This window comes from Erigeron canadensis, chromosome 1 (genome assembly GCF_010389155.1).
Source record: "Erigeron canadensis isolate Cc75 chromosome 1, C_canadensis_v1, whole genome shotgun sequence".
Lineage (NCBI taxonomy): Eukaryota > Viridiplantae > Streptophyta > Magnoliopsida > Asterales > Asteraceae > Erigeron > Erigeron canadensis.
The window spans coordinates 4,213,138-4,226,833 of NC_057761.1; the positions used below are offsets into that span (position 1 = coordinate 4,213,138).

The following is a 13,696-nucleotide window of genomic DNA, read 5'->3' on the forward strand; positions in this document are numbered from 1 at the left end:
AACAATATTCATAAAAGATTGAAACATTGGTGGTATAGGTGAATAGATATTCCTACTATTTGTATTAACATTATTTGTAGAGCATACAAACTAATACAAACACTTAAACAGATACGTTTAACTACACTCAGCATTGTCCAGTCATAAGATACACAACGAAGTTTTACAAATGTTCACTATGAAAATTGTAGTCCCCCAAAAAAGAGCGAGCTACATCAAGCACGGGGCAGCTATGACTATTTGATGAGTTGTATACGCTTAAAACGGGTATTCAAGCAAAAACGTTTAGTCATAAACATTTGTATCAATGGTAAAATATAATTTATGCCGGCACTACACAGTTTCAACTTATACATAATTGAGGTTTTGGAGGACACACCAAGTCACCAATGTCCAGGAAAATACTCAATAGTGAAATAATTGAACAATATCTTCAGGAGTTGACCAAAATCAAGAACAAGAAATATATGACTAATGCTTCATATGGATAAAATCTGAATCAGGCAGAAATATTCGGTATCGAATTTTAATCAGCAAGGAGACTCGACACTTTTAGTCTAGAACATGTAACAATAAAACTAGGAATAATCATAGCATTGAATCTTTTAATATGACTAAACTATAAAGATAGCAGAGTATGGCAACAGCAAAGTGCCTTCTGATACGTGTCTGGAATCCGCAACCAAGAAGAAGAATGACTTGACTGTAAGCGATTAAATGCGAAAACGACCATCTAAGACATACAAACATAAATGGAATAGAATTCAACCGCGGAAAACGAAATCTGGCTTTTGTCTATGACCAATGCTTCTCCACGTAATATCTATAAGATTCAATTGTAAGGATTCATAAGTGTAGGGATCCAAAAGTCATCTCAATGCGAGGCGGGTAACAGTTGGCTTAAGTTACTAATAAAAATGAATTCATCAGGTAGTTAAACAATATAATTACCTTGTAAATAGATCAGATACAACAAACTGTCATCAGGCTGCAATACGTCTCATCAGATCAAATCACAAATAGGTCAAAAGCCATCCTTGTATATGTTACAATGTGGTTAAAGATATATATCAATAATCAATGACATAAATTAAAGATGAATAATATAATGGGTAAGAACACTACCAATTTCGATTCATCTACCACGTTCAACTCGGGTTGTATAGCTTGTCCCAATGCTTAGGGTCCTTGTTGACCATTTTAGGTGTTCATAACATTTATTGATGGCTATTCTGAAATCTGGAGTTACCTTGTTTTACCTGTCTAGTTAACAGATAGAACTAAGTATTCTTTGATCCTCCGTTTACAGTTATGAGTTTAAAAGGGTTAGAAGAGGCCATTTCAGTTTTCTTTACATGACCAACTATAATACCTTAAGTATTTAGGGTTTCCCGACTTAACAAAACACAGCATTACAATCCATTTGCTTAAATACTTCAAGTAAGAAACATTATTATCACAAACTAATATCGAAATACAACTAAATAAGCAGTGAAACCAATTAGTAATGAAAGTCACTCTTGACAGTGAAGAAGCAAAGATGGAGAGAGACAAAATAGTGTATAACATAGAAGTGCAGCAAACACACTGAACAAAATTAAAACATTAAATCCATTATATGAATGAATGAACAACAAAATTGATAAGCAGAGTTCAAACAGCACGTGCTTCTTGACACTCATGTCTGAAATTAGCAACTAAGATGAAAACAAGATTGACAGACAGCAAACAAAGAAAAATGACCTCCTAATGCACAAACAAACACATATGGTATATAAGTTCTACTCTCTTTTTTTTCCCTCGGAAAACAAGATCTAGCTGTTTTTGGCATTTACCAAGCGTTCTCCCCACGGAAAAGGGTGGTTGATGAAAAGCCCGTGGTCATTGGAGTCCAGAAGTCCAAAGGGGTTGATGATGATGAAACTATCGAGGCCGCCATGGACCTTCCAATCCCATAACCTGATAAATCCTCAGGTACAGCAGCAGTTAGTGTACGCACACCTTCATTCACATTAACAGACGGTTGAGGATTAGGTAAAGCACGAGGTTGAGGCAGAGGCAGTTTGATAGAATCAATTCCTGTGAGAACAGAAACTCCCAGAAACACTTTAGATACTGCAGTTACTGATCCGTGTACAATCCCAGAATAGAATTCCCCTTCACAGCTTGAAAAAGTTACAAAATGGCGAGTAGAAAAGGGTGGTAGCGGTTTGATGGAGGATGAAGATCCATAAAAGTCTCCCTTTAGAGACACCAACTCGTAAAGGCTATCATATGTAAGTACAGAATAAGGTTGAGGTCTGTTTGGCTGGTATATATTGAGGTTTGACACAATCCCATGTGTGCTGATAACACTAACACAAACTTGATATTGGTTAGCGAAATCATGCACTGCGGAAATGATATCAGACCCAGGGGCAACCTCAAGGACCTTAAGTTGTATGGCCATACCCGTACTATCCCCTACCATGTTTTCAGGAGTATTTGCTACCACTTCTCTAGTTTTGTTCTTTGACCCTGAAGGCCTGCCTCGACGCTTTGAGGTATTGGAGTTGCTTTCCATCACAACAAAGGAGAGAGAGAGAGAGAGAGAGAGAGAGAGGGTGGGGTGGGGTAGGGTAGGGGGCAAAAACACAAAATTTGAGTTCGATGGGACCACTGCATCCACTTTATAATGTGGCTAATGCAATTAAATTTCTCACTTTTTTGACCGTTGCAACAATACTATTAATGTACATTCCTTAATGTATTTTTTAAATATAAGTCATACAAATTAAATGGGCAATATTACATTATCATAACAAAAAGGTTAGAAATGATGTCTAGCAATTAATAATATACTTTATTGCTCCCTTTTGTCAATTAGTTATGGAAATTCTTTTACCAATTACAAAAATCTGTATCAGTGTATTCCGATATTATGTCGGAAAAATGTGGATATTGTTTTGACTTTGGTTTTTGTAATAACTTGGCAAAATGTAATCACTTTTCATAATATTTGATATTGTCTCCTAGTACTAATTCTCTTAATTACCAGGCCATTAAGTGTTTTAGACCTTCTACTGTTCTAAAAAGTTCATATTTAATAATCTTCATGTTGTTTAGGAAAGAAAATAATCAAAAGAAATACGGGTATCCATACAACATAATAATAAGTGCTTACTTGGCATCACCACATTGTTTTAACTTTTAAGCCATGTATTTGGTAGGAAATTTGTGAAGACTTCTGTCTTTCATGTGTACACTTTATTGATGAGCATATGTAATAGTTTTACTCCCAGTTTTTGCCTACACTAAGTTGTTTTAATGTTTGTTTTAGTTAATTATTCTCACTCAGAGAGGCTAAAAAGCTTGGGATAGTTAAAACTAATTACTCGTAAACAAAAACAAATCAATTACATAAAGTTCCCCTTACCAGATCCACTGAAATTTAAGCTGTGAGAGATAATCATAACACTCTGAACTTTGGTTGCAATAATCACTTAGGAATGTACATTCAAATGCACCCTAGGCCCTAAGCCCTAACTATACCAGAGGACAGTTATTAATTATGTTATATTTGCTTCTCCCTTGTGTACTCCACATTAACAACCTGATAAATTCTTAGCTCTGCTTTAGAACTTCCTTGTTGAGGGTAAGGATGATGAGGGGATTTTTAGAAGCTTTTCAAGGCTTGAAAGCTTTTGACTGTTAGAAAAAGCCCCTATCGAAAACAATGTTTCAGTAACATAAAGCTCATAGAAAGACCTAGATAAAGAGGTAATGAAATCAGGGTAGAAAATAAAAAAGACCCAGCCCAAGGTTTTATCTCCAAGTCCACTGCCAGTCCAAACATACCCTAAATCTCATGTCTATAGAGTCTCGGCTATTAGTCAATCAAAGTATGGAACTTACTTTCTATTCATCTACATTTTACTAACAAATAAAGAGTCTAACTTAAAACTTTAAAGTTGGCAGTTTCAGAAGATAAACATTTTTTTATCTAACTGTGGCAGGTAACAAGGTATCTAACAGATTATAACGAATAGTTTCTAATTCCGTTCTATTGCACCCATGGCCATACTAGTCCTGTACTCCAGGAATCCTGGTATTCATTTGGAAGTCAAACAATGAAAAGTGAAAACATACCCATAAAATTCAATGGATCAAGTTTCAATCTCATCTGGATTTACTTTCATTTCATCTCCTACCTATAGCAGTAATTTTCCTGATACTGACTTATATATTATCATTGATTAAGAAATATAGCATTTGTTCACTTCATGAACAAAAGTCCAAATATGAAGTGACTATTTGAACAAGGCCTGATCCAGCGTTCAACTCTAATGCACATAATTCTCAGCTTGCATCTAATGCATTAAACTACTCCTGAGAATTGAGAACCTAGAATTTATTCAATTATTAACGTTCTGGGCATCGCATTTGTAAAGTACCTCAAACAAATTGATAAATGGACACCAAAAGCAACATGCTAGATATCAGTGAAACTCTCAACATTCAAGATAAAATACTCTAAACCCCACTATCTTAAGATACATAAACAAGTAAACATTCAAACTAATCCAATTAGGAGCTAAAGGGGCAAATCAACATCTTATATAGTGGATCAACATCTTATACAAATAAAAGATCAAGTTATGCCCCTTTACCCCCCCCACCCCTGGGTGCTTTATTTCCACGTTTCTGCTAAAGACTCATGGAGGAAATATTTGGTCGCTGGTCATTGTAAATAGACTTTTCCTAAAGAAAGTGGCGATAATATCCCATAAAAGGAGGTTAAGGAGGCTTACAACATCTGATGTGATGAAATGTAATGGAATTTGAAACGATGATTTCTTGACACAATATCTGGACCGGATTCTCAGCTTAATCACAATAATTTACCCAATTGTTTGAAGAGAGCTCCAAAATGACTTGAAGATCACCCCTGTTACCAAAATCATAGAAACAATACATCAGAAGTGCATGCAGAGAGTATAAGAGATTACAGAAGATAGTGAGGGAATATAATGATGTCATTAAGTGCAACCGCACACAGGACAATAAGTTTTTCTACAAGTAATTCCATTTTAGTTATTTTTGTGAACACCCAAAGTTCAAAGTTATACAAAAGTTCACTTGAGAAAGACTTGGTTTTTGTAGAAAAGATTTAAGAATTATTCCATAATCTAAGACTCAACTATATGAACACAATTAGCATACTTTTGGCACATTTGATACTAAAAGAGAAACATTTGGCCACAGTAGCCACAATAATACATAAACAATGTATTCATTGGAGATGAACTTGCCAAATATTACCAAGTGGTCCATTGGGTTCATCAAGTGGATCCCATATAGTTTCAACTTCAGATGTTGTCGAACGTCTTCTTGATTGTTGTGCCGCTTAAGAAATTGCCATATTTTATCCACCAAGAATAAACTAAGTCTAAAAGCGTCATTAGCTTCTGTTATGCCTCAATGCTAGTGAATTAACTAAAGGCCAGATTGTCTAATATACCTGTTTCCCTATACTTCATAAATTCAGGAGAGGTCATCTTATAAGATGGTTGGAAAATGGCCTCTACTACTCTACCAATTTTCCACCAAAGCCTCCAGTCCACAAACACGTTTCACTACGGTATATCATATTCCAAAGTTCTTTTATGACATCCACGTTGAGGTCATCCTTTTTTTTGATGATTTGTGTGGTTTTACCTGAAGTTATTTATCAGTAACAATCAATGTATTTGTCAATGTGACAGTTTTGTTTGTGCCCAACATGCTAGAAAAATTACCCCAAGCATATATACTAGCTTCCCAACCGTATATTTTCGTTTATAGTGACATCGGGGTTCCTACTCCTAACCTTCCGTCTTAAAAACACTATAACCTTGATAGATGATGAAATGAATATATGATACATTAAGCATAAATTTATGCTGGTGATAACTTTCAAGCAATTCCAAAACACTTTTGGCAAAAGATTCCAATCCAAGATCGTCATCCTTCCAAGTATTTTGCTTAAATGAATATTTTTCTCAAAACCTCAGGGAATACTAATCAATATGGCATCTTGCACGTATCTTCATGTACCAAAATTTCCCAGCAATCTATTCTGTTTTTGATATAACAAATTTTAATGTTGTATATAAGTAAATTCTTAAAATTAACAGATCCCCAATGATCCAGCTCTGTATGATTCTCGTTGATATATATCACAGAATTACTTGAATCTCGGATTCCTAGGTTCTATATTCATATTTCTAAAAAGGTTTAAATTGGGGAAAGAAAGGTTATATTCATATTTGAGTAGTAAGGATAGTAGATTAACCAATTTTTATATTGATGTCAGGGCATAATTTTGTTGAAACCACTAAAACCGTGGAAGTAGCAGAAATGGAAGAAATAAATAAAATGAATATGGAATAACAGCAGAGCATAGAGTAGTAATGTGAAAATAATAGCAATGCAGTAGGGGGAAAAAAAAAAAAAAAAAAAAAAAAAAAAAAAAAAAAAAAAAAAAAAACACAAAAAACACGGCACTGCTGAAAGACTTTCATCGCCACTCTTGACAAGGTGTATCCCTTTATCCAGTCATAAAGACAAGAAAAATGAGACAGTACAACCTACTATTAGGCATTAAAAGAAGAACAAAACACAATCACACGATTTGCTCCATCTGGTTTCATAATACATGGAACATGTACTAAAATACATCTCAACAAAAGAAGAAGAAAAACCCTTGCATTTATTAAAATGATTCAACTACAAAAACAGAGTGTCTCTCAAGTAGAAGCAACTGCATTCCTACAAGTGAACCCAAAGTCAACAACCGAAAACAACAACAAACGGACGAAACAAAAATAAAAAAACAAACAGACATCTAGGACACAGACATTTCATGAATAAAACAAAAGTCTACTTTTCTGCTCAGGTGACTAATTTAGATTAAAAACAAGCTTCGGCCAGGAAAGAGCTGCAGGCTGAACTTTCTTAATCATTTGAAAGAACAGACACAAAAAAAGCCATTGGCATTGCAATTAGGTGACCTCAGGGGAGTTGGATATGGAGCACCATTAGTCATAGACGCTCTAGCACTTGAACAAACTTCAGGTTGAAAGAAGGGTAAAGAAGAGGGTGGGGGCATGGGCAGTTTAATACAACCAGTTTCTCTCATAATAACAACCCCCAGAAACACTTTAGTTGCTGCTATCACTCTGCCAGCAACAAGCCCACCAACAGTACGTCCTTCACGGTCTAAGAAGTATATAAGATGCCTAGCAGGAAAGGATAATAGCCGCTCAACCGGGGACAAAGATCCATGAAAGGTCCCCTTTAAAGACACCAAGTCATAAATGCCTCCGTAATGAAACACAGAAGAAATTTCAGAGGACACCCTTGGTCGGAAAACAGTTAGGTTGTGCACCAACCCATGTGTGCTAACGACACTAACTTCCACTTTAAAGTGGTTAGCGAAATCTGAAACAGCACTGATGATATCAGCGCCAGCAGCAACTTCAAGGACCTTCAGTTGCATAGCTACGGAATCGTTTCCAGTGCCTTCAAAAGGCGTCTCAGGCTCTTTGCGTTTGTTTTTTGAACCTGAAGGCCTGCCTCGAGGCTTTGAAGCAAACAAATTGTTCTCCATTGAAAGAAAAGAGAGGGTGGAGAAAAAAGTAAGACACGAGAATGGTATTGGATATGCATACTGCCATCCATTTATATAGGGCCTTCCATGCCTCATACATTGAACCTAGTGTACATATTAAAATTTTAATTCCAATTTCAAATGCATACACGCGCTTAAATTTCAATAATTCAAACTTTTATTCTTGTAATAAGATTTAGTTTTTATTTCTTTTTGACCAGATCTTACCGTATGCTAGGCTGTCAAGAAGGGATATAGAAATGCAATTAAACGAAAACGTTATTGCTTCCCTTTACCAAAACTATTATTAAAATTCTTTTAATATAAAATCTCTTAAACGTTATAATGATAAAGTTGTTCGGAGATAAGGACAACTATTAAACCATATATTTTTAATCAGTAAATGTAATACCTTTTCCATAAGATTGATAACGCATCATTTCTTGAAACATTTCACTTTCAATGTTTTTTTCTAAAAAGTATAGCCTCAACCAGATTGATCTTTTTAAACCTTAAAAAGATAGAGCAAAACAAGTATCCGACAAACTAAAACACGTGAATCATTTTTTTTTTTTTTTTTTAGAACGGCGCGTTAGTTGGTTAGTGGTTCGAACCCTAGCAGTGACATCCAAGCGCGCAGTATGCTAGAAGTTGGAACCCGAAGGCACCCCTGGAGACCAAAAGTACGATAACACAGCTTCCACGCGTTTGAAGAGGTAAATGCCCGAAACCATGGGGAATTGAAATTCAATCCCTGGTCTCCAAGCCAACATCACCTCCCCCAGAACCCCCAAAAAGGGCCCCAGGTGGCCACTTTGATCTAAGACCAAGTGGTTACACGTGAATCAATATAGGTGTTGTTTTTACATAAAAGAAAGATAAATATGAATTATTTGACAGACCAATGTTATCCTACTTATATGACTACAAGATGATCACATTGACAACATGTAAACACTAGAGTCTTACATCACCACGAACTTACCCCTTGGTTACTTCAATAAATATTCATACCCTACTTAACAAAATAGAACAAATTTATAAGGTAAATCCTCACATTTTTGCTCGAATAGGTGAAATCCGCATTAGTGTTCTTTGAGCCCCACCCAAGTAGTAGTGGAATATAAGCAAAAATCAACTCATTTCATTTTTCTATTGTTAACTCTTAAAAACAGGTCTAACTCATCGTACTTAACATTATAATAGATGGGAAGACCCGTTTACTTGTAAAGGAGTAGATACATGGTATGTTTTATCTCTGATGGGTCAAATGAGCATCTTAAAGGGAATACGGCAATGAATCAGAAATCACGCTAAGTGTAGTTTTAGCCTGTAAAACCTCCTAAGTCATTTTATACGTAAACTTAAATCATTATTATAACTTTTTTAATCGTATGTCACACAGAATTATTAATGGAACGTTCAAAAAAAAAGACTGGACAATAGTTAACCCAACGAATACCACCAACCTACCAATTTTGATTTGTTGCCCAATCAGCTCAACCTGCCCATTTTGCCATCTTTAAATATTATGTTGTGATATGATATATGTAAATATAGTAGTTGATCGTAAAAGAGCTAGACCTAGGAATGCTAAAACTAAGTGCCTAGATCTACACTATATAATCTACGCTATATACCATTTTGGTCAGTTTAGCATATATATACATATACATATATAGCGGTGGGTTAGATTGAGAACACCCTTTCCAGAAAGACCAAAATAACAATTCTCAGCCATGCATATTCCTTCCCTTTCTCCGCTTTCACTTACACATGTGTAATTGACGTGATGGCATTTTCATAAATATTGACTCCTTTTATTTACTTTCACATATCTTACGCATGTGTAAATGACGCCTATTTATTGTCGAAAATATACAATTTATACATGTGTAAAACATTAGTATTATTCATAATCAAATGCAGTGGTTTACACATGTGTAAGTAAAAAAAAGGAGTCACTATTTACAATAAGGTCACCGCGTCACTTACACATGTTTAAGTGAAACGAGATAAAGGGGAGGAAAATGTGTGGCTGAGAATTGTTCTTTTGGTCTTTTTGGGAGAGGTGTTCTCAATCTAACCTTTTCCTACTATATATATAAGTAGTTAAAGACTGGAATTTCAATGTTTCGTTCAAGGAACTATATCGGTAGAGATCTAGGATCTCGATGGATTTTAGTAATTTTATATTATGCATTATCTATCTATCTATCTATCTATCTATATATATATATATATATATATTAATGTTTAATACTTAACATAAATATCAAAAGTCAAGCTTAATAGTGTCAATGTTCGGTTTCTTATTTTGAAAGGTGTGAATCACTTGCGAATATCAGGAGGTCTAGCTTACGTTGTATTAATCGGGCTCGCGCTAGAGAAACCCTTTGCTAAATAGATCTCTAACTTAAACCATTCGATGAGAAACCCTTATCATCCTGAAATCTAGAGGGGAAAACTCACCAGGCCACCATAGGAGGAAATAAAAAACCTGAGGCCACCCTAAAAATGCCATGCCACTAAACCATTTGGAGATGGTTCAATATTTGATAGATTAGTGATAATACTTGTTAAAATTAGTATTTATTATGTTCTGTTTAAGTTTGGACCAAAAAATAATAATAATAATAAAATAAGGGGGTGTTTGGTATTGCTTTTATTAAACAAATTTTGCGTTTTCAAAATAGATTAAGCGTTTCAAAACTACGTTTTCATAGCAAATAATCACTTTTTCATACAAACACTTTTTTAGATTATCCGCGTTTTACAAACGTAATAATCAAATAATCCCTTCAAAAAGTAAACACAAACACCCTCTAAAAAAACTACACCGAAATCCCACTGAAATTTGGACCAAAATTAGTGGAATTTCAAAATTTTGACCGAAATTTCATTGACTAAACTGTTAGCCGAAATTTGGACTGGGATCCCACCAAAAGGACCGAAAACCAAAATACCACTGTGATCCCACTGCGATCCCACCAAGATTGACTACATACATATATATATACATGCTTCAATATAGAGACACATATCATTATAATGTATCAATGTCAAATACAGAGACACCCGAATGAGCATGATAATGGCATCACACATAGAAAATGAAAGTATTTAAATTCTCACTATCATCATATGCACCATACATAGAATCCTAGTCGACCAACTATTACCACAAGTGCTATCCTAGCTAATGGCTAGAACGAATTGAAAAAGTGTTGGAGCGCTTAATTACATGCATTCATCTCTCAAAAGCATTATTCAAAGCCACATTTTAGCATTCAACAAATACAACAGCGTTAGCTTTGGACGGTCGTTTGCTGCATACCAACTCAACCTCCACTTCAAACTTCAAGTGGGATGAGAAATTCCCCCTAATAAGGAATGCTTACGTGTATGCATAGGGCTAGTCCTTGGAAGAGCCACATAGATACAACATTAGCAATAAGATGTCTTAGTTATTTGCGAAAAGCATTATATATCTCTTATCTTCTCTCACTCATCTAGCACCAAACCATCGTGTCCCTAAGTTGTTCGCCAAAACCAGCATAGAATCATCTTTTCCTCTCCAGTTAACTCATACCACTTTTGGGGTATCCTCAATCAAGAATTCGATAGTTGCATATCGGAAGCTAGTAAGACCCTCCTCTCTGTTGGGTTTGAAGTCCTAGCTACATGGGCTTGTCTATAAGATGATTAGTAGGCCAGTTTAGCCTCTTAAATTGTTCACCAAGGAATTAACCCTAGTTGTTCTCCTATATATACCCTTCATATGTAATTGTAATTTCAATGGTTCAGAGCTTAATAAAAATGACCTAGTTGCAGCCGGTGGATTAGGCCATCCACTGGGCCAAACCATGTTAAACCTCGTGTGTTGTTTATCTATATTTTTTTTATCTTGTTGTTAAATTGCTTCCATCGTGCTTAAGGCTAAGGGTTGTTCCTAACACTCTCTTTCTATATTTAATTATAACTATAATGACGCCTTAGCACTTCCCTGAGTTATAAGTAGAATCCCTCACTTTGGTATTCACTACAAGAACCTAACCAACTCATTCAACCATTCCAACAAACTTTATAAGACACATAAAAGGCCTTCGTCATGATAGGATCGTCATCGAAGAGACATGCTCCGAATACCTAAAGCTTAGAGCCTATTTTAGTATTTTGCACCAAGTGTGCATTCAATACACTTCCAAATTGCCACTCCAACTACCCAGTAATAAAATAAAATGGATCTTATCCAATGTTAAATATCATATTGAACACCTATACCAAATAGCATGTCCACACCAAGAATCATGATTCTCATCATTTAATCCTATCGGATATCTAATTAAGACTGAAATAATGTATCGTATCCCTAACCCAAACTCGAAGTCTTTATAATACTAACATCCTAGGAAAGATTTTAATCATTTACTTTTATATGCACACGTCATTCCCTTAAACATATTACTACTTAATTGTTGACTTTTGTTAAACGTTTGACTCTTCATGTATGTTTGAGATTGTTGGCTGGTTGAGTTTTATTATTGACTTAACTTACTTGCACAGATGAATTACATCAACCGTCACAACCAGTATCGCAAACATGAATGAAAACAAATTTAGGTATAAATATCCGATTGTGGAGTGTTTGTCCCATTATTGACTGTTTTGTGCATGAGGAGTGTTTAGCACATTGATTGACTATATGACTCTACTTTGAAACGAATCATTATTGAATTCAGTATCTTTGTCACATTGAAAACATATAATGAACTTCTCAAAATGTGTATGCCTGACTGTGCTAAAAACTGAGCAGACCTATGATTTTCCTTTCAATTGGAAAAGTCCAAAGGAACTTAGTAGTCTTCTAATAAATGCAATAACAATTGGCCTGCAACACTTGTCTATGGAAGGTACCAGCGCTAATAAAGTAATAAATGAAGTTTACTACTCCGTCTACGGGCTACGTCACAACAAGAACTAGTGAATATGTCCAAGATTGTCAACGGTACAAATTGGTATGTCCTTCCAATATGTATGAAAATGGTAATCATCGCTCAAAACTTGTTCACCCGGTCCCATTTAATGTGTGACTTACCTATATGAAACAACCGTGCCCACTTTGAAAGCAAAACGTAAGAAAAAAAAAAGTTTGTTTAACGAATGCCGGGCATCCATTTCCATTTCGATACTTGCTATATATACTCAACTACAACGATACGAACCAGACAACGACAAACTTCTTTGCAGCAATTACTTACTATTTCTTAACCCTAAAAACTTAGTAAAACACTACATTACACATCCAATCAAATCATGTCATGAAAAAGGCATACATACATAAACAAATATAAATGCAGATAAAAAAATATATATAAGAATAAGAATAGATGTATATATATTACCAGAAAGCAAGTGACAACTATCGACCCAGCAACTCATAATATCCCACAATGCGTTAAGGTTGATTTCGGAGCAGAATTTTGGTGTTGAAATGGGGGTTTTTGGAATAAGGGTCGAAAAGAATAATACGAGTATTTTAAATCAGGGTTTGAGTCAATTACAAATTTCGTCCCATGGTTTGATGCAGATATCCTTAACTGATTTTACCAATTTACCCCTCAACTTTTATACATGGAACAATCTTATTGGCTAATAAAATCCAATTTAAAAAATAGAAGGGCAAATTGATGTCTTTTAGCTTAATTGGAAATCGATTACAGCAGATGGGATTGCCGGGTTTTTTTTGGGTGGGTCAGATCGTGTAGAAAAAACCTGATAACTTGCTCCATATCAAGGAACAACCTCTTTTTATACTTTTTTTACATTACTCATAAAACAAGTAAAAATAAGTTACATTTTTTTTCTCTTTCTACTTAAGTGAAAAGGAAAAGAGATGGAAGACTTCTTCCTAATCACCTAAAAAAATGAGAGAAAAAATCTTGAATAAAAACTACACTTTCCTCTCTTTTCGATTTCTTCTCTCCACTTTTTTTTTCACACTTAAAAGCTCACAGTAACAGTACAATGAGTTACTGTATTTTTGTTTCTTTATCTCAAGTTGGA

The 13,696-nt window shown here is 35.0% G+C and overlaps 1 protein-coding gene across 5 annotated transcripts; it reads right to left on the reverse strand.

Moving 5' to 3' along the window:
* Window positions 1–284: 284 nt before the first annotated feature.
* On the reverse strand, window positions 285–13,165 carry LOC122596901 (AT-hook motif nuclear-localized protein 19-like). Of its 5 annotated transcripts, none has more exons than XR_006323388.1 (4): window positions 13,036–13,165; window positions 4,791–4,927; window positions 952–1,259; window positions 285–823 (listed from the first exon to the last, which is right to left on the reverse strand). XR_006323388.1 is itself a non-coding variant. In XM_043769554.1 (3 exons), the coding sequence occupies exon 1, from the start codon at window positions 2,561–2,563 to the stop codon at window positions 1,832–1,834; it is 732 nt and encodes a 243-aa protein (XP_043625489.1). In that variant the 5' UTR covers window positions 2,564–2,812; the 3' UTR covers window positions 285–823; window positions 952–988; window positions 1,126–1,831. The 5 variants fall into 5 exon arrangements, 3 of the variants coding, with proteins under 3 accessions (XP_043625489.1, XP_043625485.1, XP_043625481.1); XR_006323387.1 differs by having other exon boundaries at window positions 952–1,263; XM_043769554.1 differs by lacking the exons at window positions 4,791–4,927; window positions 13,036–13,165 and having other exon boundaries at window positions 952–988; window positions 1,126–2,812.
* Between the last annotated feature and the right edge of the window lie 531 nt (window positions 13,166–13,696).